This window comes from Siphateles boraxobius, unplaced genomic scaffold, assembly GCF_051911475.1.
Source record: "Siphateles boraxobius isolate OS27281-9 unplaced genomic scaffold, OSU_SipBor_1 86, whole genome shotgun sequence".
Taxonomy (NCBI): Eukaryota; Metazoa; Chordata; class Actinopteri; order Cypriniformes; family Leuciscidae; genus Siphateles; species Siphateles boraxobius.
The window spans coordinates 10,423,415-10,448,904 of NW_027509215.1; the positions used below are offsets into that span (position 1 = coordinate 10,423,415).

Sequence of the window (25,490 nt, forward strand, 5' to 3'; positions counted from 1 at the left end):
CTGACCTACAAACACACACACACTGAGCTCACGATCTAAAGATACACGCCACTTTCCTTCAAAACAAAATAGGAGACGTCTTAAAGTGGACCAGATATCTAGTCCAGCCGGGATTGTTTGCTTTAGGGATTAAGATCTAATGGTACAAGCGAAGCATGAGATACGCTGCGTGTGTGTGTGTGTGTGTGTGTGTGTGTGTGTGTGTGTGTGTGTGTGTGTGTGTGTGTGTGTGTGTGTGTGTGTGTGTGTGTGTGTGTGTGTGTGTGTGTGTGTGTTCGTACCCGTGCACCGAACGAGGGACCGTTCGCTTCTCCTGAACCCCAAGTGCCTGATCCACTTCTTTCATCTAAATCTGAAACACAAACAAACATCGGTATTAAGAAACAGATAAACAATAATTGCTTTTACATCATGGCCAATAATCAATTTGACATTATAAATGTATACTGTTTTATCTACACTAAAATAATAAAGTTTGGGGTCGGTAAGATGTTTGAATGAAGTCTCAAGGCTGCATTTATTTGATCAAAAATTTTGTAAAAATTGTGAAATATTATAATCATTTAAATCAGCTGTTTTCTATGTGAATATATAGTAAAGTGCAATTTATTCCTGTGATCAAAGCTGAATTTTCAGCATCATTACTCCAGTCTTCAGTGTCACATGATCCTTCAGAAATCAGTATAATATGATGATTTGATGCTCATTAACATTTATGATTATCATCAATTGAAAACGGTTTCATATTTTTGTGGAAACCGTGCTGCATTTTTTTCCATGATTTTTTGATAAAAGTATATTTAAAAAAAAAAAACAGCATTTATTTGAAATTGAATCTTCAGTAACATAATAAATGTGGCTTTTGATGAATTTAATTGTGTCTGTGCTGAATAAAAGTATTAATTTCTGTACAAAAATCTCTTTTATAAACATTTTATAGATACTGTATATTTTAATGCAATTCATATAATAAATACATCAAAACAATGCACAGTAAAAACGACAAATAATCATGTAGTACTTTTGAAAACCCGTCACAGAAAAGAGTGTTCAGTTAGAAATATGGTAATCAACATGTAAAAAGAGAAACATTATCATTAAATCTTGGCTAATATATCCAACACTGACCATTGACCAATATATGCTACAATAAATAAATAAAAATGCATAAATAAATAAAAATATGTATAAATCTATGTGTATAAATAGATACATAAATGCATAGATACATATGTAGAAATAAACCTAAAAATGAAGTCATAACTAAATTCATAAATGTATTGATACATTTAATAAATAAATAAATGCATAAAAAATGCATTAAATAAATGAATGCACAAATAAATGCGTTAATAAATAAATGCATAAAAACAAACTCAAATAAAGTCAAACAAATGCATTAAATAAATGCGTAAATGTATAAAAAAGATGCATAAATGAACCCTGCCACAGAAGAGAGTGTGGAGTTAGAAATGTGTGCAAAACATATTTTAAAAATGAATTAGTCAGTGTGTTGGCTGAATGGCTAGTGGACTAATAGCTCTTAACGAGCCCTGTAGGCTGATTTCAGGTTTACTGGAAAACCCCATAAGACGAGCATCTTAAGCCTCTTTCACAAAGAGATTTCAGAAAGATGTTCCGGCAGCGTTCGTTCAGTGTCAGATCTTCCCCACAAGCGGTGCATTATCAGGTCAGGTGATGACCTGACTGAAGCTCGATGGTCGAAACTGTGTTTGTGTGTTGCATCTCTATATGTGCCGGCTTCTGTGTGATTTGACGCGTGAGGTGAGCCGTCGACCAAAACCTCAAAGGTTTTAAAACCACAAATGTCACAGAATATTTGCGCTGTAACTCGTAAAAATGCACACAAAGGCTAGAAAGACACCGAACGGAAGATTTTTAAAGATTGATGGTGCAGAAATTTCCCGAAACCGCCCCCCCCCCCCCCCCCCCCGTCTGCGCCTTGACGCTCGCAAACATCTCTGGAGAGGAGAAGCTTAATTGTGTGCTGATTTGCATAATTGTGCATATTAATGAGTTCTCTGCTTATGAATATGCATTTTTGTTTTGTTGTCTAATTAAAAAGAGGGAAGGGGGGGTGATCATGACAGAGCCGGCGATGGAGCGGAACAGAAGTACGGCGGAAGAGTGAATTACGACTTTAGAGACATTTCCACGATCCTCGGGTGGGGGGGGGTCGCAGGCTTGTGTCAGCAAATTCAATAAAATGGCAAGGGACAACACAACAGCACACACAGTCGAGTACACACACCACTGACGGAGCAGAACCAGCAAAACAGGAAAGAATTATTCAAGCACTACCGTTGCTTTAGTGCAGACGAGCTGCTCCCACACAATGAGGACGGAAAGTTCATTACGATTTAACAATAACGCGACTTCCTGAAGCCGGTGGATCATCATCCTCACAGACGAGACGGCATCCGCAGAATGAGCTCACGAGAAAAAGTATAGTTAAAATACTAAACTTTGTAAATAGAATACCATACTAAAAATATTTTTTTTTTAAATGTTATATGATAATTGAAAGTATGAAAGATGGGTAATTATTAGGAGATCTGCTGAAGATTAAAATAAGCGTTATTACATTTATTTGTGTTACTGAAGATTAACTTTAAGTGAACGCTTGATGACGGTTAAGGTAATCAAAATGTAAAAATAGGAAGGTTGTTATGAATATTAGGCTTATATATATCCTACACTGACCAATATATGCTACAATAAATAAATGCATAAATAAACTCAAATAAACAAATGCATAATAGAAAAATGCATAAATGAGTGCATATTTGCATAAATAAATAAATGCATAAACAAATGTATAAAACTTATACATTAATAGATAAATGCATGAATAAATGAGTAAATAGATAAATGCATAAAAAATGCATAAATAGGTAAATGCATAAATGAATGCACAAATAAATGTGTAAATACAGAAATATACTCAAATAAAGTCATAAACACATTAATGAATAAATGCTTGAATAAATAGGCAGCTCGATAGCTTCTGGGTTAGGGTAAGCAAGAGGACTTCAATCAAATTGAGATTTCAGTCAAAATGAAAGTCATTTCACTGGAGGAGCAAGTTATTATATTTTAAGGAAAAATTTGATTTTTTTAGAATAAAGTGAACTGATGAATCATTAACAATGAGACCAAGACTGTGCATTAATGAAGTACCAGTAAGTACGGTCAGTTTTTGATCATGTCGAGTGTTTCAGGTACAGGGGAAGTGAGATTTGTATTTTCAGCTATCCGTGGCGGGTGGGAAAGAGAGACAGAGATGAAAGACAGCTAATACTGTGAAATACTGTGCGAGAAACAACAGGAGGGTGATGACATATCAGCACAGTATGAAAAAAAACTCAAAAATAGAGGTGATCCATATTCATAAGCGCACTGAACATTCACTCCAATTAACAAACTGATTAGTGGGAGGAAAAGTGAGAAATTCATTCACAAAAAGCCCCTTTTGCTCTCCAGACGTCCATAAAGATCTCTTTACATTAATAGCGAATGGCTGAAGTTATGAGACATTCCCCTCCGCACCTGAATAAACAAAACTTTGCTCTGCAGGCCCAATAAAAAGCATCTGCTACGTGTTTGAGCGTCTAATGGTTACAGCTGATCCGTTCTGGAGGCCAGCGACCTCTCCAAATCACAACCACGCTTTATGTACACCACGAACAGGTGAGAAACACGACCTGACGCACGTCTGAACATCTCACAGTAACAGTGAAGCCAAAGCTAGCAAATAAAGCAGACCATCGTATAGGAATCATGTTGGGTTATATTTGAGCTTCGGGATTCTTGCACTGCTCTGGACATTCATCAACCAGATGATGCTTTTAAAACACTCCTGCAGGACCTTGTTAGAGGAAGGAAACTCTTCTGCTAAATGCTTTAAAAGCATTCAGAGAAATCATCATTTTAAGTGCATGCAAAATGTTTGAAATGCACAAAACGGTGAAAAATAAACAAGACATTTTTAAACTGAACACAAGTAGGGCCCTTTAATCAAGGCAATAGAGTCCGAAGTTATGACGTCACTTTGTAGGACAACTCGGAAGTTAGCGGCGCACGGGTTCCCTCGATCGAAAAGCTATGCATTTTCCCCACAGACTTTTGGAAAATTGCAAAAAATAAGATCTGTGTTCAACAAAGAGTTGTGACCCTTACACGTTTTGTCTATCAAGATAATCTTTACAAGTTAATCCAAAATGTATACATTTCGAAGCCTATATACAGTTTAAAAAACCACAAGCAAACACAATAAACAGTCCTTCCAGAAAAACGCAGAGTTTTTTTGCGATTGTTGCGGGCAAAAATCCTTGATTATGCAGCCCGTTTTCTTTAAAATGCGATGGAATATGCGGGATATTCATGCAATTTTATGCGATGAAATTGAGGGAACTTGTAAAAACTGCGGTTTGATGAAAAGGAGAAAAAAAGTGATTCCCCCAACACCCTGTTCTCACTAGGCTACTACCTTAATGTAAAGAGACATTTCTTATTACTTCCTTTGATAAGCAAGCATACTACATCATAGAAAGTGCTGGGAATATTTAATTTCTCATCTTGTTTTATTTCAGACTGTAACGAGTGTAAATAAGGTGTGGCCCCTTTAAGAGCTCGCGCTCCCTGTTGAACTGTCTGCAGTGTTATATTGTACGTGCGCCTCGGACACCCCATGTGTGTGGGTCATTTCTGTTTGATGCTACTTCTTTTATCTTATTTTGTTTATTAAGTAACGATGTGACGGTAGAACGTGTGACAGACAGTTATACGAGTTCGATTTGGGAATAAAGAGCGAGTTGTGAGCTGCCAATCGCCTCCGTGAGTCTGTCTGGCCTCTGCAATAACTTCAGCTGTGAGCTGAATCCCGTCGCGTAATTGCGTCACTTCATAACGTTCCCACGGAAACAGGGGGAAATGGCTGCTCTTGTGTGAAGCAAATGCAACATTTTTCAACTTTCTGCTAAGATATATGTGACTTTTTTGCAACGAAAATGCGAGGATTATGAAATCATGCAAGCCCCGCATATTTTGCACGGAAATCGGCAATTTATGCGGCGAAAGTGCGGCGTATTTGAAAAAGTGTGGCCCCCGCATGAATATGCGGACTTTGGCTGATTATGCATTGAATTCAGCGATCGCATAATCGCGTTTTTCTGGAGGGGATTGAATAAAGTTTAAAAAACCACAAGCAGGTTATAACTGGTGCGTTTTATGTCATAGATCAAAACGTGAAAATATTTAGAGGCTTTGTTAACCACAGACCTTATTTCAGGCCATTTAGCAAAAACTCATTCAAAAAACCCATAGACTTTAGGGCGAGGGAACTGGAAGTGCTAAAAACTCACTTGCGTGTTTTGGCCTACAAAGTGACGTCATAACTTCAGCACTCTATACAGAAAACAAATGAAATAACGGATTCCAGTAAAAAAAAAAAGAAAAAAAAAAGTGATTTACTGTATAAAGCGGAATTTGGCACATTTTGGATGAATAATTTAAATGTAGGAAGACACTGTTCATATTTAATTTCATTACACTTTTTAGAATATTATTAAGATTGTTAAAGTTTTTCGCATCCATCATCGTTGATAATAGTATGTGTATTAAATACTATTTTTAATAGTACTAGTACTGTAAGAGTGCAGTCGTGTCCACAAACGTGGATAAACTACAACAGATAAACACGTCAGCTGTGTGGACGCCGACTAATCGTTAACAATTCTCGTTATTAATCGATACTGATATGGATTCATATCCTCAATATCTTTTAATCTTTGCTGGTTTCTGTTACTGCCTGAACTTTACTTTATTTGTAGCGCAGCCATACATAATCACATTAAGATTTGTACTAATCACATTTAATGTGTTTGCTGATTTCAGTAAACAAACTTTTAGCTTTCAAATCCTGTCAATTTTATCACAAAATACAAGCAATAAATGTGGTTTTGTCGCTCTTTAATGTGGCTTGACTAATAAATCGCTCAATCTGCATTTACACCTCGGAAAGAGAGTTTATAAAACAGCATCATGTCAAATTTACCTCAGAAAAGCCATTTAATGCTTATAAACTCGTTAGTCAGCAAGAAAAATAACTGCAGAAAGGGGCATTTTGCTTATTATATGCACTATATCAAATAATCCTATTATTTAACCTGTTGTCTACATAAAGAAATTAATGAAAATGAACAGCATGTGAAGAGCTTTCACCAAATCTCTTTCAGATATTACTAATGAAGAGAAATAGATTAGGTGAAAGACATACGACAACTAGGGTCGGGAATAGAAACTCGATTTTATTCTCGAATCGAATACTTGTTATAAAATAAAAAATTCCATTCCTCTTATCGATTCCTTTGTGAGCATTTAAATATAACTTTAAACCATTCAAGCATGAGATAACTCGCGTGCTGTTTTCAGTAATGCAAGTGTGTGTATCAGTATATTGGATCCGTGCAACTCTTAAAATGACAGTAGCCTAATATTCCTGCTGCCGTCTTTATAATAACACTAATAAAAACACAAAAGAGAAAAAGAAAAAAATAATTCGTTCTAGACTGAATAAATTTTATTCCAAAAGTGCGGTGTTATTTTAAATTGGATTGCAATTCCTTTACCTGAATACCTGAAAATCTTAAAACACTATTTCAATCTTATCTTTGTTCAGTTGTATCTATTTTTTGTGATTGCTAATTTTTTATCTGTTCTTTTTGTGTTTACATGTCTTTATTAGTGCTTGAAATTAGGGCTGCACGATATTGGGAAAAAATTACATTGCGATATTCTATTTTTCTGCGATATATATCGCGATATGAAAACAATTTCACCAGATGACTTTGGAAAGAATGACTGGGGTAATTTTGTAATGGAGTAAATCTGCATAGGAACTATTATAGTTAACTAATGTCGTTAACTAGAGTTTAATAAATGGAACCTTATTGTAAAGTGTTACCGATTTGTTATGTCTCGTGAGTTCGGTGTTAAATTTGAACCATTCATTAAAGTGAATCGGTTCAAAGGAGTCATTAGTTCGCGAATCAGACGTGTATTAATGGACCACGGCACACGTTGTGTGATTATCCCGGCAGTTAGGACATCGCACTAGATTTGTCTCAACACAGAAAACATTTCATCACTGGATAGATTTTTTTGTTGTTGTCGTTTGTTTATTGAAAGTGTGGTTTATCTGAAGGTGCCTTTCAGAGAAGATTTTTCTAGCCCAATTCACAACCAGCGGTAGTTCAGGACAAAAATACATCCGAATGCTTCACGTGAAACTTCGGTCTTCCGACCTTTTACCATCGTGTATTCTCAAAGATATTCAGTCAACTTAACTCATTAATATGCACGAGGGAGAGAGAGAGCAAGACAGTTTGAAGACGGTGTGAGTGCGCGCGCGACCGAGCTCTCTCTCTTTCTCAGCTCGTTCTCTCAGTTTAACAAGCGCAGCAGTCAGTCATCTATCACTCACCGGTCAAATAAGGCTTTGGCGGGACAAAAATACGCTTTGGCGGCCGCCAAAAAATGTTCAATGCAGGAAGGGCATTCTGACTTTATTTTGAATTCTCGTGTTCGTTCAAGCTCAGAAATAAGAGAAAGACCACTGATCTTTGCGTCTGCCCGGCTCACAGAAAACAACGCGCAAGTTCCAGTCTTCTTACGCTTGATTTTTAAACTGACAGGACTTAAAAACACATCCAAATGATAAAGTTTCACTATATGATGGTTAAACTTTGCAATTAATCCGCGAATCGCAAGCGTTACGGGCCGGGGAGCTGCTGGCCCGTACTGATCATGAATCACGGATCAACTACGATCCCTAAGGCTACTTACATCGCACATCCTGCGATGTGACTATCGTGGATGCGCACATCGCGATATCGATGCTAACACGATGTATCGTGCAGCCCTACTTGAAATATATATTAGTTAGGCAGGTTGTTTTTGGTATGGTGTTTTTATACCGTAGGCAAATGCTCCTTGTGTTCGTGTTCTTTAGCCTGTTGATTTTAGTTTATGATATTCAGATACAATTAAATGATTTGCAATAAGACTAAATGTGAATATTTGATAAGGTTTATTTTATTTTATTATTGGAATAGAAATTAGGAATCGATAAGAATCGGAATAAATAAGAAGAACAGAAATTGGAATGTGATGCTGACATTATTATAGTTTGTGACATTAGTTCAGATTCTGTGTAAAGAACGATTCTTTATGACTGAACGAAGTTCTCAAGTAGGAAAAGCAAATCAGTTTCTACTTTTAGGGAATCTTAGTTCAGGACATCCACAAGATGGATGAAAATGCTGATGCTGTAAAAGGACAGAATTACTTGACAAACCATGTGTAAATTCATAAGTCGACAGCATTGCTGAGTATTTTCTCCTTAAAACTGCAGTGAACCAAAGACAGTCTTAAAAACACAGTTTGAAATCGCTGGTGTTTCTGACGTCACAAACTACCTTGTAACCAATCAGATCAACGTGTGATCGTCAATGAGGGGATCTCTGAGTGAGTGAGGGAGTGGAGGCGGGGCTCATTTGCATATTCATAGAACCGTGCATACTAAATGAGGCAATGGTGCCGAGTTACATTCAAGATATTTTAAGACACGAGTTGTTTGTTTTCCAAAGAAAAAACATTTAAATATGTAATTTTGGTGATCAAAGATTATTAAATAATCTTAATCAATAATAATAATATATATTAATAATAATCAATAATAAAATTATTGAACTCTTAATTATTTTAAAAAATGTATTTGGCCCCTATTTTTTTACTCAGTCAGAACAATTTTTTTCTTATTTTTGTCTGGAGCTCTGACCCTAGAAAAGTATATTAGTGCATTTCAATCATCTAAGATCAGGTTGTCCCTCGTTCTCCTCCGTTTATGAGCAGATGAATCACGCTAGCCGAGAGTCGAGTCGTCCTGAGCTCTGTGAACGGCTCTACCTGCCCGAACAGACACGCTAATTACACGGTACATACATGACAGAGTTTCAGGCCTGCGGGGATCGTGAGCGAGTCGTGAGCCAACGGAGTGACTCAGGGCAGATACAGCCACACAAACACACCAGAGCTATAATTATGAGGAGAGAAACGCTGAGCGAGTCACACTTGAGTCATGGGCTACAAGGGTCCCAGACACACAAACACTGAAACATCGTGTTCAACAGGAACGTCTCTCAACTTGATTTATTACTCGTTCTCACTGCATGTGACTCATAAGCTTATCACAGGTTATTTTGATTCAGCCTGCATATCAAACGCCACACTAGTGTATAATATCAGTCTAGCTGTTTAGGGATGGGCACTATATTGAGTGTTTATAATATGTGGGATGATTTTAGTGATATAAAAATCAATAGCCGCGTTATCACTTTCGGGGCCAACGGCTAATTTCATATACCAGCTAACATCAGCATTTAAAAATCATTTTAGCTCAAAACTGCAGCAATTTTGAGAAATAACTTCTGTTTGTGATACGATGTGGATTCTGATCACCGTATAAGGCAGAGATATTTACATGCGCGCTAACCATTACTATAGTAAACATTGTAAATACGACTGTAACATGGTAAATACGTACACACAGGATTTTGGATATTTTAATAGAAAAATCTTACATATTGTGCCTTTAATTTGACATGTTATATCTTAGTGCTCGTATAGACCTTATGGACCAGAGAAACGAGGACGCCGCCATCTTTAGCGTATTGTCTTTGAACTTCCGTTTTTGCAGTCGCTCTGTATATTTCTATGGCATCGCTGTCCAGGAGTAATTAGCTGGTGAAGTAGATTTACTTATTGTAGAGTTAACGAAAGTTATCATGAGCATTGTAATGTTTATCATAAGCAATGTAAAGCATATGTCTTAACAAATGGACCTTGGAAATATTTTAAACGAGCCGTTCAATCATAACTACGCAAGATCGCTGTGAAAATAAAGACCGGAAGTCAAAAGACAACGAGCTCAGCGCTGAAAAGGGGCGTGGCTACATAAGGTCTATAGGCACAGATTTTTACAGTATGTCGTTTCTTGCATTGAACTTTTTTAATTAATACTGCAATAATGACGGTTCAAAGGAAAGTTATTTCAAAGCAAATACATTAATAGAATGATGTTGTCAAAAGACTGAATATTTAGCCCTACTAATAGCTATGCGCCAGGATGGCGATTTTTCTTTCCTGTTCATGATACTTTGCATTTCTCTGCATTTTCAACACGAGTTCTGCTGTTATAAATATCTCTCTTATTCTCAGTTTCAGGTACTCAGTAAATGAAACTCTGTGGCCGGTGACAGACTCAAATCTTCACGCAAACACCCTCCTCAAACTTCACAACGAGTAAAACACAAAATCCTAATCGTGTCAATTCACAAGCAACAGAATTTCACTCAAAACAAAATGGCAAATAATCAAGTATTAAATTACAAAGCGTACAAGTTGGGCAGGACGAGTCTCTTGCTATTCAAAGTCACACAAAAAAAGTTCAAAAAGAAAGCATGTGGTTTTACTCTTTGTGTTGATCTAACGACGAGCAGATTCTTCAGCCATAACTCTCATATTCTCTCAATCAGCGCCATGCTGAAACTATACACTCTTCCACATGTCATCTATTGACTTATGAAGAACTTTTTGTCCTTTGCATGGAGGATTTGGACAATGACACCAACCGTCTGCCGTAGAGACCATCATCGCCTGACCAGATCTCGTTTCAAACAGATCACACCAGCTTAATGCAATATTTCACCAAAAAAAAAAAAAAATCATCATTTACTCAATTCAAACCTGTATGACTTTCTTCAGCGAAACACAATAGAGGCTAATCTGAAAAACACTAAGTTGAAAACCATTGACTTTTATTAACAATAATAGGGCCCTGTGAAATTAGGGCCTAAAATCATTTTTTCCTCCCATTTTAAATATTCTGATTTTATTTTTTGAATGGTTAAAATTACATTTTAGTATCAAAAGCATGTCTAATTAATTTAAATCATTAAACGCATACACTTTAGATGTAATTTCTTAATTTTTTTCCTCCCCCAAAATTCAGTTTTCGGTGTTTACATTTTTCTGGAAAATTTTCTTAAACCATTAAAACGAAATGGCTCTATCAAATTAATATATCAAAAAGTATGTCTAATTAATTCATAACATTCAAACAACTTTGTTTTTAATAATAATAATATTTATTTAAATAAATTATTTTAAGATAATATTTAATGTTTAGTTTTTTCAGAAATTATGTTAACTGTTTTACTTTTTCTAGATTTTTGATTAAATACAAATTTCTTATCATGGTGGAAATCAAATGAAGGCATAAAACATAAACGTAAATAAACTAAAATGTAATAATTCCTTTAATTTTTTGGCAAAAAAAGCGCTGCACAACAGAGGTTTACTCTTAAAATTAAAACAATGAAGAAAAATTGTGATATTCTTTAAAAAAAAAATAGGAGTATTAAAAAAAAACCATGAGATAAAAGAATGAGATAAAAATAAAAATTATTTTTAATAATTTTACTGTTATAATTACATTGATAAGTAGCTACATTCTGCTGTAATTTCTTCAAGTTAAACCAAACTTTTATTTTGGCGGGCTGTCGTAAAGAGCTGTGTAATAGTTTTCTCTAGTGAAATAATAAATTGATATTATACAGTTTAGCAACAGTATATAGTGTCACGGTGCAATGCTTCCATTTTAGATGAACACTAAATTACAAACAATACATTAAAACACTGCAAAAAGAAATTCGATTTCAGGAGATTCACTCATAAACAAAGACTTCAATCTGAACCTCCGTAACGAACAGAGACTGAATTTGGGGGAGATGTGCATCGGCGGTGGGGGGTTGTTTTGCCTGTTGTTTTAATGTTTGTTGACATTGTTCGCAGGGGTTGAGAGGACGACTCATTTCCCATCATCCTCTCCTCCCCCATGATGGAGGGGCGACAGCTGAGAACATGAAACGGCGAGAGCAACACAGATCAGAATGACGAGGATCAAACAGGCTTCGCAAACACTGGGATTATAACGACAACGACACGTGTGTCGATTTCTGTACCAAATGCCTGTTCATTTGCTGAATATTTACCATGTTAAAATCCATTTAGCGAATCTTCCAAAACTGTGAGAGTCGACAACAGATTATATCAGTTCCCCTCCATCCTGAATCAGTCATAGTATAAAAAAGTAAATAATTTTAAAGTGCCTACCGAACTGACTGCTGGGTAAAGCTGGGCCTCGGCTCTTCCCGTTTGGCATCTGATGAGGGAACAACTACCAAAGAGAGAAAATATCATTTAAAAACACACCACAGCTTAAAAAAAAAACATCATATGCTTATTACCGATCTTATGCATCAGTAATAGTCCACAAATAACTTTATTTCTAGGTTTTAGGTTTGAAATAAAGTGTAAAAATCACCTTTTCCCATTTAAATAAACTCCTAAACACACGATATAGTAACAGCTCTGATGTGAAACCATTTACAGACACAATCAAATCTGCTACACTGTAAAAAAAAATAGTACTAAAATAAATAAAATTCAAAGTTGTAAATATAACTGGAGTCGTTTTACTTTGTCTTTGTACTTAAAAACAAAACATGTTTTATTCAATGTGTTACTTTCCAATTGTTTGTAATTATGAAATTAACAATTTATGAAAGGAAATGGTTTCAAAACAAATATTACACCAAATGTTTTTTTTTCAGTCCATGACACTTTATGAATTAAGGAAAGGGGTGTGTTTACATCACCTTTTGCAGTTTAATTAAAGAGTGTATAGAAGTGTGTATATATATATATATATATATATATATATATATGCAAGTTTGGCCATTAATAGTCAAAATACAGCTGTCTCTTGTACCTTTACTGTTTAAAGTGCCCCTATTATGCTATTTTAAGGTTTTTGATTGTGTTTTGGAGTCTCCAACATCAGCTTTAAATGCATACAATGTAAAAAAAAAATTTTTTTTAAACCTTTAATTTTCTTATAATACACATTGAAGCATCAGCTCTTTTCTCTCAGTCTGAGAAACACTTTATTCGAAGATTCAGTCTCTCTAAACCCCGCCTTTCTGAGAGCAGCTCTGCTCTGATTGGTCAGATACCCCAGTCTGCTGTAATTGGTCGACGGCTTACAGTCCACATCGGAAACAAAACACCATTACCAAATCTGTTTTTCAGCTCTTCCTCAACACTTGATTACCAGTGATACAAACAACGGCGTAGTTTTTCCCGTATCAATTCCTCATACTTTTGAAGTTCAGCAAAGTGGATTTGTAGCACTAAAAATAGCGTTGACTACAAAACCCAAACTCTTGCAGTCTCAGTTACAACTAGTGTTTGAAGGCGGAGCAAAGGAGACGCTGTTCGCTGACAGCCAATGAAGACCACAGGCTGGCATTATGCAAATTTGTTTCATAGTTACATAAGTTTGTAACAGTGAGACTGGAATTGCAATGCAAATGGCTCATTTCGGCAGCTCAGAACCGATTCTTTTTATGAGATTACTTCATTTGTCGTGCATTGTGACTTAAAACTTTGCAGAAATTTTACATTCACAATCAGCTCTATTACACACTGCATGAAAGGTAATATTTGAATAAGCTAGGGATTTTTAATCGGCCTGATAAGAAAATTTGGCTGATATATTAAAGCCGATAAATGTATTATTTCCTTCAGACGCGCACTGTTCAACATGATGTTTTTGAATTGCTTGAAATATGATTGGAATCACTTCAAAAAAAGGAATATACAATAAAGTGCAACAAGTCTGTCACATCGGTAAACGTAAAATTATAATGAGAACATTTTAATTGTGTGTTTGGGACATGGCTTTTAACGGTAAGACTTTTGTTTTTGTAATCAGGCTCTCAAAAAATTTAATACAATTTTGAATTCAGATTTATCGGTCGATATATCGGTTATCGACTTAATTATCGGTATTGGCCAAATTTTTCATATCAGTGCCTCCCTAGAAAAAGCATAATTGGGGCACTTGAGTCACTCCACTTGACATTTGATGTTGACTCACCAATAATAATATGTATTATTAACAGCAGAACAGTCTATTAACTTACAATACTGAAATCCAACAGGTCGTTCAGCTCCAAGTCGGTTCCCACCGTAGCCATCCTGATCCTGTGTGTTCTTGATCCGCTTCTCGACGACTCTCTCTCTCTCTCAGCTCGAACAGGTTTATGATCCTGCAGGAAAAGAGATGCATGATGTACATCAATAAACCTCAGGTTAAATGTATCTGGGCCTAGTAATCAAATCTGACATGCATCACGCGTACGATCCAAAATAATCCGGTTGCGGCTTCCATCGAAGAGCTACACAACATTAGAGACGTGGTTTAATGTAGTGTCTTCCCAGAATGCACCACATATGAGCTCAGTTAACCACCAAGGGAGACCACCAGCGAGTCTCCATCAACCACCCACCTACCCACCCACAGTTACACACACCTAGAGTACGGGAACTAGTTAGTCGCACAAACGAAACAACTGATTCCTGGAATGAAAAACTGCATTTGAAACATCTCCATAGCATGAAATATGGAAGTTTATTTCCATAAATGGAACGTTTTAATAGATATTAGGACATTAAGCTCTTATATGCATTTTTTTAATGCACAATGCATGCATTTTGCTTTTCATACAAAACTGCAAACTAATTTTTGGCTGCTTTCAAAAGACAAATGTCACGTCAAGTTCGCCAGTTAAAAAAGGAAGTGCTTTGATTTGACACTTTTGCTTAATTCATGAACCAACTCATTAAACCTCAGCACTGCATCACACAGACACAAGAAAAGTGAGAAGATTTATCCAAAAATACTTTCATCATCATCACTGCGCCAATAACACCTTCACTGGAATCATAATCAGCACCTCCATGAGCAACAGGTAGAGGACTGTGAAACATCATCACAAAACACGGCAAATAATCCAGCACAATTATTGCTTTACGTTTTGATATGGCATGCACATTTATGTTTATTAAAGGAATATCAGAAAGTGCATTATGTGGTATGATTATACTGCGATTTAAGGTCATGCACAAACATTTATGTTTTTGAAAGAATCAATTCTGCTCATCAAGGAGGCATTTATTTGATGAAAAATACAGTAAAAATTGTAAAATATTTTTTACAATTTAAAATAGCTGTTTTCTATGTGAATATATTGTAAAATGTAATTTATTTCTGTGGTTCAAAGCTGGATTTTCAGCATCAGTATTCAGTCACATGATCCTTCAGAGATCATTCTTATATGCTGTTATACTATCAATGTTTTAAATAGTTACTATTTTTGTGAAAAATCGACATTTCACTTCCAGGATTCATTGATAAAGTTCAAAAGATCAGCATTTATTGGAAATGTTTTTACTGTCATTTCTGATCCATTTTAATGTGTCCTTGCTGAATAAAAATATTAATTCATTTTAAAGAGCCTAAAAGTAGTGTATGCAATGGAAATACCATGGTTTTCAGGGCAAAAAACATTGCATTTAAAAATATATATAGCCTATACAAAAGGTTTTTGCAAAGTAAACCATAATTCATTACTGTTAACATACTAGGCTATACATTTCAAAACAGCATCATGTTTTTGGGCATGTTGCATGTGTGCATGGCGTTTTTGACATGTATGTTACATGGCACTAGTGTTATGATCATATTTTAAGCACTATGAGTGTAGTTTAGGTCATATGTAGCGATAATGGCATGTTAATATCATTATACATCTTTAAAGAACCTTAGAAGTAAACCCCAAATTAACATTCAATAGCACTAAATATATGTGAAAGCATAACTGTATTGCTTTAGGGCAAAGCTTTAATCTTCTACAACACGTGCAACCGCATGTATTATCCATACAACATCAAAAAGATTAAATATAATGCATACGCCTCAACAGCAGAATGATCAGCAACAGGCCGAATCACATGAAGGCTTTTCAGGCCACGTTCACCCTAAATGGTGAACAAGACCCCCCCCCCCTTCCCCAACCTCTCCAACACAAAGAAACACACGGTCCTCGACACAAAGTTTGAAAACTACACAAGAACAAGTACAAACACTCTTTATGGGAGAATAGAGCGAATAAAAGCATGTAAACACCGATATGGATATCCTACACAGGAAAAGGTGGGAAAGCTATTCCCAAAAATGCAATAAGGAAAAGTTGTTTCCCAAGAAAAGTCAAATAAACAGGCCCATACACAAGACGAACAGCAAATAAGAAGAAACCCAATACACAACAAATCAAGCTAAATGTAAATACGTCAAATTGACTTCACAGATGACTTTATTGAACCGCAGTGCAAACTTTCATCTGTTATAACCATCAAAAATACCCAAATTGCAGCAAATATACATGTGAAACAGGCAGAAGATTCGCTATAAAGTTGTAAACACACATTTACCGTGGTAAAAAGGAGCTATAAATGGTGTTTTAAACTTGACATTGTTGGCAGTATTGAACAAAGAAGCCGTTTCCTCTGGACTCGAACCCCACACACACACACACACACACACACAACACACACCAAAGCTCTTAGACAAAACACTTCACACACATTCACTATGCAACAAAAGTTCGATAATTACAACAGGCGCGTAAAAGTGAAAATGGTGCACATTAACACGTATAAAACATGATAAACGTGGCACATATTTACCGTTTCTCCCGTCACGCGCGCGGCATCCAGCGGGAGAGAAACGCGCTTCAGCCTGAGAGGAAAAACAGAAAAGTTGGGGGACAAAATTTCCCCCCTCCGTGTCTCAGGTCCCGCAAAAACACGGTGCAAAACGGGTCGTATTTCCCGGGAAACGCGAACAATCCGCGTCAAGAGTTGTTACAATGTAACTGTTCTCAAATACAACTCTGACTAAAGTTCTATTCTAATTCTTTTGAGCGCTACAAATGTAACATCTCATCTTCCGAGGAGACATTTTAGCACCGTCCACATTGTCAGCCCCAATAGTGTATCCCTCCGCGCTGAGGGGAGACGTTGTAGCGGTGTCCGATTTCAAACGCCCAGAAAACTAGGACTGTGTAGAATACGCGATTACTTTGAAATTTACTATACACGCGGCACAATTAAAATACTAAATACGACGCAGAACAGTATATCTAACTTTATCGCCATATGAGCCGGATTTTGCTGTAAATTGTGCCGTACTAGACTACCGCGCGGAATGAGACGACGCACTGTTGAAGACAGACGGACTGAGAAACAGTGCGAGATGGAACGATAGACCCACCGAACCGACCAATAAGGAGCCAGGAAAGCTTGATTGAAACATTCAATGGCCAATGACAGCACTTTTTAACACTAAAGCCAAGCCTCTCTTCCCTGCACACCCTACCAAGGTTTTAAAAGAATGGCAACAGGAAGCCATGGAATACTGTCTGTGTGTTATTTTTTTGTTTAACAAAAAACTTATGCCGCTAATTCAGTCTTAGAAACGAGATCGCAGATGCTTAGTTAGTGTCGAAATTCGTTCGAAACCAAGCTAAATATTATAGAACGATAACAGGCATGTTTAAAATAAAACATGCTATAGCCTAGCACTAATAAAAGTACCATGGTATTACTAAGGTGTTTCGATATTGCTATATCGTGATATTCTTTGGAATATACAGGCTAATTCAATATGGTAATCATTCAAAACTATGGTGTGACACGTGAAAATATAATCATCTGATTTGATCTCTGGTCCCGCCACAGTACAGTATTGTGAGATAGGCAGTAAACTGATCAAATTAAACACACAAATGGAGTTTAACTCCATTTATATACCCATATCCTCCTTATTAGGGCTATATTCAGAATAAAACATGTCTAATTAGTCAAAAAGTAGGATTACTATGCGTTTTTTTGCATTGTAGTAGCCTACTACGGTATTCTTCGGGATCTAACATATTACATGTTGATATGCAAAAGCAATAAACTTGTTTCTTTTTTCACCTTGAGTTTGTAAAAACAGCATGCAGGTGTTAGCACTTCCTAAATCCATCTTAGATTTGGAGAGCAAACACCTCGGATAATCTAAAACTGAATGAGCCATAATCAGAATTGGAGCGGAGCAAATGGCTTCTGACTGAAGGTGTGAGAAGGACTTTCAGGGCCACTAAAGCGGAGGAAGAGACAACATTTGGTGTTGTGGTGGGAAAACAGAAGCTGTGCCCCCGTGTGCATCTCAGCCCTTTAACTGGTGTTTTTCTTTTGAGGTCACTGTGGCACAGAAACCAAACCAGGGGAGAGATTAATATGAACAAACAGCGACCTGATGATTCATATGTGTAATATATATCTGTCCTCAGGTGTTGACATTGAAACTATGGCATTTTCTAATGAAAATCAGTCCCTGACATTAAAGTCTAAACATGAAATCCAAATTGACCCTATTTGCTTTCTTGATTCATGATCCTGGTGTTCAGCAGTGCACGTCAATCCATATAATACATCAAATATAATTTTACACTCTTGTATTTTATAGTTTTCAAGATTCACAGCCGCTTAAACAAACCAAATTAAAACTAAAGTAAATGTGAAAAAGATTTGTGCAATAGACACGTCAATTAAGAAATACTCGTACACTGTAAAAAGTATATGATCAATGAGTTATGAAAACGTGTTTACATTGCTTTAACTCATCAAAATAAGTTTTAGTTAATAAGCTCAGTTAAGTGATACAAGATTCAACTCATTTAAATCATTTAATTTAAGTTGAAATTACTTAAACATCCAAGTTTATTGTACTTGTAGTTAATAATGTTATCCCTTAAAACTCATCTTTGATCACCAAAATGATATATTTAAGCGGTTTGTCCTTGAAAAAAATTAGTCATGCCTTAAAATAACTTACATATAACTCTACACCCTTGCCTCATTTAGTATACGTGGATTCATGAATATGCAAATTAGCCCCGCCTCCACTCACTTACTGAGGTAAACGCTGCACAATGGTTTCGCTCTTTACAACGTCGGACACATAACGGTAATTAATATCATTAGCCTTTTGCTTGACTATGTTATCAAACAGCTAATAATGTGTTGCTAATGTTACACAAACCATGTTCTGGGATATAGGCATTTAGTTGAAAAAAAAACATGAAAGGCATATAGTTCATCGTAATATACATCATATAATGACTATATTGCTAAATCAACATGATTTTTCATATCAACAGAAAAATATATTACTACATACATACTGCTTCTCTTGAGAAACCCCTGCTAGTTAACTGTTAATGATATGTAAAGCCCGCCCACACGTTGATCTGATTGGTTACAAGGTAGTTTGTGACGTCAGAAACACCAGCGATTTCAAAGCGTGTTTTTGAGACTGTCTTTGGTTCACTGCAGTTTTAAGGAGAAAATACTCAGCAATGCTGTCGACTTATGAATTTACACATGGTTTGTCATAAAGTATATTAAAAACACCATATAGACATATAAACAACATTAAAAGCTGGATAATTCACCGCTGGGGGACTTTAATGTAATTTAAGTTGAAATGACGTAAACATCCAAGTTGATTGTACTTACAAATGCATTTTGTTTTTACTGTGATATGATGCAGTATATGTACACATATATATACGATAATACAAAATTTCATAACTTTCCTTTTCATCTGACGTCAATCTCGGCCAAAAACCTACAGTCAAATTATTAAATATTAATAGGAACATTTTACAATGCAATCAAATCAAGTTTCTTTCTCGTTGAATATCCTGATTCACTCATAAATGTGTCATATTACGATGCAAATGCTTCACATCGCCGGCTAAATGCCAGATAAAGTTACAAATCGGTGGATATTACATTATGGTTTAAAATAACCTATAATTCAATATCATTAAATATCTCTCTCCCCGTTATAAACTTCAGCATAAAACAGTAAATGAAGCACGTCTGGTCTGATTATGGAGGTTTAGTGTTGTATTTATGAAAGGACCAGACGAGACCAGCAACATCATGTCAGTGAAACACTAATCCACTGGAAACACAAACAGGGACGGGGAAAGGGAGCATGTCAATCAGTTTAACCCCGCAATGAATAGAGCCGTGTGTGAGAATTTAACGCCTGTGTGGGGGTGCACTAACTTTTTCATCATGCTGTCTTCTTCACCAGCAACCAGACAATCCACAATCCTTTGTTTCAGAGATTCGGTAGCCAAAATAATAAAATACAATAATTCTGAATAATAATGATAACAAATTGAGCTTTTTTTGCATTTACGGGTTTCTCAGAAGTCGTCATAGTTGGGTAAACTTCTATAGCTGTGAATTAGAGACTACGAGAAAAAAAAAAAAAAAAAAAAAAGTGTGTGTTCCCATTTGCTTAAAAAAACTCCATAATAGTGTTTTCACAACTTTCAAAAAAGAGGGGAAAAAATAGAGAGAATGATTAATGGTAGAGTTAACTCGTTTTTTTCTTATTTCATACAAAGGTAATATAATACTAAGTACAGTGTTATGAATGTACATTTAAAAAAAAGAAAATATAAAAACTTTGCAGGATTTACGATTGCTGATGACCAGTCTGTGAAAAGGGTCCATTGAACATAACTGTTTTTATTTATTTGATCATTTATTTTTTATTTATAGAATTATACCATGCTAAAAATATAAAACTAATTATTATCTTAAAATAAATGGCTCATAATTTCTAAAGAAAATGTGAGTGCTTTTTTGCCCACGCAAAAGTTGCTATCAGTGTTATTTTAGATACTATTATGGTTTTTATCAACATTTTAATGAGTTTTTCTGTTAAGATTTTTTCCCCCTTTCATTTTAGTTTTTGACATTTTTGTTGTGTTTTCTTTGTCATTTTTTTGTGTATTTTCTTAGTGCTGTCACGATTAATCGCATCCAACATAAAATGTTGCTTATGTTTGTGTACACACATACATGCACAGTATATATATTAAATAAACAAACTTTTAAGTAAGATGTGATTAATCGATTTGACAGCACTGGTCTATTTAGTTCTCATTAATATTTTTTTTTCCAGTTTCAGTTATAGGCCAGTTATTTAGTGCATCAAGCTAAACAAAAAGAAAATGAGAAATATTGCATTGTCAGCTATTTCTTAAAAAAAAAAAAAAAGTTTTAGTTTTATCTATTTTATTTGATTAACGTTTAATATCCCTGCAACAACAAATAGCCTATTTGTAGTTGTTTTGGAGGGATATTTCATATTTCACATCTGACACACTGATAGCAAAGCTAAATGATGTGCTGGCCAAGCCAAAGCAAACAATCTTCACGAATAACATCGCTGCTTTTGCACGGCATGATCTCGAGCTCACTGAGGATGAGTGTTGATGTTTACACTCTCTCTCTCACACACACACACACACACACACACTCACCTGAGCTCGGCGGTCCGCGCGTGACTCGCAGCTCATTGAGTCGATGGGCCCGTGAATGTGCAGGCCTGAATGCAGGGCCAGCTGTGTCTGGCATCGAGTGCATTCATCTCAGGGTTTGGAGAGCATCGAGCAGGATTAGCTAACTGAAAGCATCCGCCAAAACCAACGAAACCATGGCAACCGGAACCTCGCACAACCGACACATTCGAGACAAGAGATACGCTGAACGCTAGAACAGATAAGAGTCAAAACACACATGATAATGATGATGAGAAAGTAGTATATTTTGAGACGGACCGTGGCAGCTGTTCAGGACATGAATGGACTAATATGGCCAATTAAAGGGGCTTTACCTAAAATTTATTATGTATTAATAGCTGTTTTATTGACAATATGTGAACTTAACATTCCCCGACTTTATGAAAGCCGTTAGACCGATTTTTATGAGAAGGACTCGGGGGAGTGTTGCCAGATCTCGCGAGACAAATAAGCAACCAGTCCCGTGAAAACAAGCCCAAAACAAGCGTTCCCTTTCGAGAGGTCTCTCCTATTGCGTAAGTAGCTTACGCTATGGGAAAACTCCTTTTCTCGAGAATATTGAAGTCTTTATGTAAAACGCATTGCAGCTGCACAGCTGACAGCAATGAACGAAGGCAGCTCGGTCATTGGCTGTGCTGCGGCAACTTGCTCGAACCAATGACGGGGCGACTCTGAATGCGCGACCAATGAGCGCGCTTCGCGCCCGCGCGCGTCAGAGCCCGCCAAGATGGGCGTGGCCAAGAGCTATATATTGGGCGCCCCGTCATGAGAGTTCTTTAGATTTAATCTCCTTCAGCGAACACCTTCTTCGCTGGATCCTCCGGATTATTGAAGCTTCGCCGTCGAAAAGCATACCAGCGGGATTTGCTACGAGGACGTCGGCACCTTCAGCCGCCTTCTAACGCGATCCTAATGAGCCATCCGGCGTACTGCTCACGCAAGTATTTACATCTGTTCGCTCTGCGACACTTGTAAAAGAGCAATTTTTCCAAGGCGTTGTTTCAAATGCCTTCCTGCGCGTCGTGCAGAGACCTTCTCCCGGACGGGGATCGTCACATCATCTGCGCTCGCTGCCTGGGCCGGGACCACGCAGAAGCTGCTTTGACCAAGGGCGGATGCCCCGAATGTGACGACCTGGGTCTCTCCGCACTGCGGGCTCGCCTCGCCGCTTTCGCCGTGAGCGAGCCCATCGCCGCCATCCCTCTGTTCGAGCCGCGCACTAAGAAAAAGCGCCGCTCACAGAGGCTTCCTGAACCTGAGCTCAGTGACGTCACGCCGAGCCAGTCTCCGCGTGCTTCATGGCCGCTCTTGCCTTCCCCACCGCCGGTTCAGTTCACCCAGCCGGACCCACACCCCTCTAGCAGAGCGGTGGGCCTTGTGACTTTCGGCGCGTCCGAGGACGACGGGGGAATGGATGACAGCTTGTCAATCGACGCTGCATCGGACGACTGGCCGGGCTCCACTCTCGACCCCGCCCCGTCGACGCTAGCTAGCGCGAGCGGGGGCTCCACCATGGATAGCGAGATTATCCGCGTTCTCTCTAAGGCCGTGGAAGACCTCGGGCTCGATTGGTCTTCTCCCGAAGAACCAACCCGGAGCCGACTGGATGAGTGGTTTCTGCAGGGGCGCCAGCAGGCCCCTCGGCAAAGGCCTTCTCCCTTCTTCCCGGAAGTTCACGACGAACTCACCAAGTCGTGGAAAGCCCCCCACTCTGCGCGCCTAAAGCCTTCTTTTTCTTCCTCGCTCTCCTCTGTGGACGGCGCGAAGGAAAGAGGCTACGAGGGAACACCGCCCCTCGAGGAGGCCGTGGCCAATCATCTCTGCCCGCCCTCCACCACCGGATGGAAAGCCAAAGCTTCCCACCCCTCGAAGCCCTGCCGCACTACTTCAGCTCTCGCCGGTCGCGCCTACGCCGCCGCCGGCCAAGCTGCATCAGCGCTTCACTCTATGGCGGTACTTCAAGTGTTCCAAGCCAAGCTTCTCCGCTCTATGGACGAGTTTGGCCCCGAACCCGAAGCCTTTAAGGACCTACGCAGCGCGACCGACATAGCCCTGCGAGCCACGAAGGCCACCGCCCAGTCTATCGGCCGTGCCATGGCTAATTTGACTGTTCTCGAGCGCCATCTGTGGTTGACTCTGACTGAGATGAAGGACGCGGATAAGGCGCCATTTCTCGACGCGCCTATCTCCACCAGCGGGCTGTTTGGACCGGCGGTTAAGGGTTTCGCCGAACGCTTCACTGAGGCCCAGAATGCTTCACAAGCTATGCGGCATTTCCTGCCCAAGCGCTCCAGCTCATCGCAGAGCAGACAGAGGCCGCCGCAGCGGGCTAGAACAGCCCCCACCGCCTCTCAGCCCGCGCCTCAGGCTGACGCTCGACGCCGCTCGCGATCTGACAACCGCAAGCCGCCTTCTGAGCAACGGGGTCCTCGGCCCAAGATTGTGCTGAACCCCGAGCCTCGAAAGCCGTCCTAGCCACAAGAATGAAAAGAGAGAGTGCGTGTCTCGCAAAAGCCGGACCACTCTCTCTGCAAAAGCTCAAGCATTACCCAGTCCCCTTACAGGCGGCTGGATATGTTCATACAGCAGTCAATGGGCCAGTCACAGAGCTCGCTCACCTGCAAACAAACGCCGTTTTTACGGCGACGCACAGAAAACACAAAAAGAGTCTTTTTCTGCCTGTGTCACTAAGGGTTCACATGTCCACAAAGTGTGCATTCCCAGATACTGTCAAAACAGTGCCAAATTCATTCCCAGCTCAAGCTGCGCACCCTATGAATGTAGATCACGTGCCTACGGTCATGTACGCACCACTACACACAAGCACTGTTCACACAGTTATAAATTCATCCCCAGTAAAAGCGGGAAACATTATAAAAGTGACGCGTGTGCCTACCACTGTTTATGCACCCCCACTTATAAACACTGTCCTTACAGTGACAAACACAACCCCAGCCCAGGCTGCGAGTTTTACAAACACAGCGCGCGCTGCTGTAATCACACACACGCCCATTCACTCAGCTGCTCAGCGCGCGCCCGCGCCTCTGAGAGCTATGAGCTCAGGCGATTCGCTGGCCGGGTCCCTGCGTCACAGCGGCCCGCCCCTAGCCTGTATTCAGCCCATAGCTGTACACGCAGCGGCATGGGAAAATATTCCAGATATGCCGAAATGGGTATTGAATATAGTAAAGCACGGATACTCGCTCCAGTTCGCTCGCAGACCACCACGTTTTACGACTGTGGTCGAGACGAAAGTGAGAAAAGAGTGCTCACATGTTCTACGCACCGAGGTGCGCAAACTAATAGAAAAGGGCGCTGTGGAAACTGTTCCCCCCTCTCTGAGCGAGGCAGGTTTTTACAGCCGCTATTTTCTCGTCCCGAAAAAGGATGGCGGTCTCCGCCCCATCCTAGATCTCAGACACCTGAACAAAGCACTAATGATTCGCTCGTTCAGAATGTTAACAACCAAGCATATCCTCGCGCAAGTACGCCCAGGAGATTGGTTTCTCTCAGTGGATCTGAAAGATGCTTACTTTCACATTCCAATAGCGCCTCATCACAGGCCGTTTCTGAGATTCGCTTTCGAGGGACAGTCTTACCAGTACACAGTACTTCCGTTCGGCCTGTCCCTGGCTCCCCGTACATTCACGAAATGTATGGACGCAGCACTTTCCCCCTTGAGACGAAGGGGAGTGCGAATACTGAATTATCTCGACGATTGGCTGGTCCTAGCACAATCAGAGAGTCAGTTAATAACACACAAATCTTGGATTATCAGCCATTTAAAATGCCTGGGTCTAAGAATCAATTTTGCAAAAAGCATACTATCTCCCAGCCAGACGATTCCTTTCCTGGGAATAGTTCTAGACTCGATGCAAATGACAGCGCGTCTCTCATCAGAGCGCGCGCTCACCATCCGGCGCCTTGCAACATCATTCAGGGCGGGCGTGCGCGCCCCCGTCAAGCGGTTTCAGAGGATGCTCGGTCTCATGGCCTCAGCATCGGCCG

At 38.8% G+C, this 25,490-nt stretch overlaps 1 protein-coding gene across 12 annotated transcripts in view; it reads right to left on the minus strand.

Annotated features, from left to right (window-relative positions):
• The window catches only part of tcf3a (transcription factor 3a), a 50,394-nt gene extending 28,833 nt beyond the window's left edge, over positions 1-21,561 (minus strand). For 6 of the 12 annotated variants that reach the window (XM_077222150.1, XM_077222148.1, XM_077222146.1 and 3 more), the window contains exons 1-4: positions 16,735-17,287; positions 14,130-14,255; positions 12,256-12,319; positions 282-352 (exon numbers count right to left, since the gene is read on the minus strand). In XM_077222150.1, coding sequence (XP_077078265.1) covers positions 282-352; positions 12,256-12,319; positions 14,130-14,183 — 189 coding nt within the window. In that variant the 5' untranslated portion in view covers positions 14,184-14,255; positions 16,735-17,287. Of the gene's footprint in view, positions 1-281; positions 353-12,255; positions 12,320-14,129; positions 14,256-16,734; positions 17,288-21,443 lie in introns of those variants that run through there. The other 6 variants (XM_077222142.1, XM_077222138.1, XM_077222139.1 and 3 more) reach the window with 5 other exon arrangements.
• Positions 21,562-25,490: the final 3,929 nt, after the last annotated feature.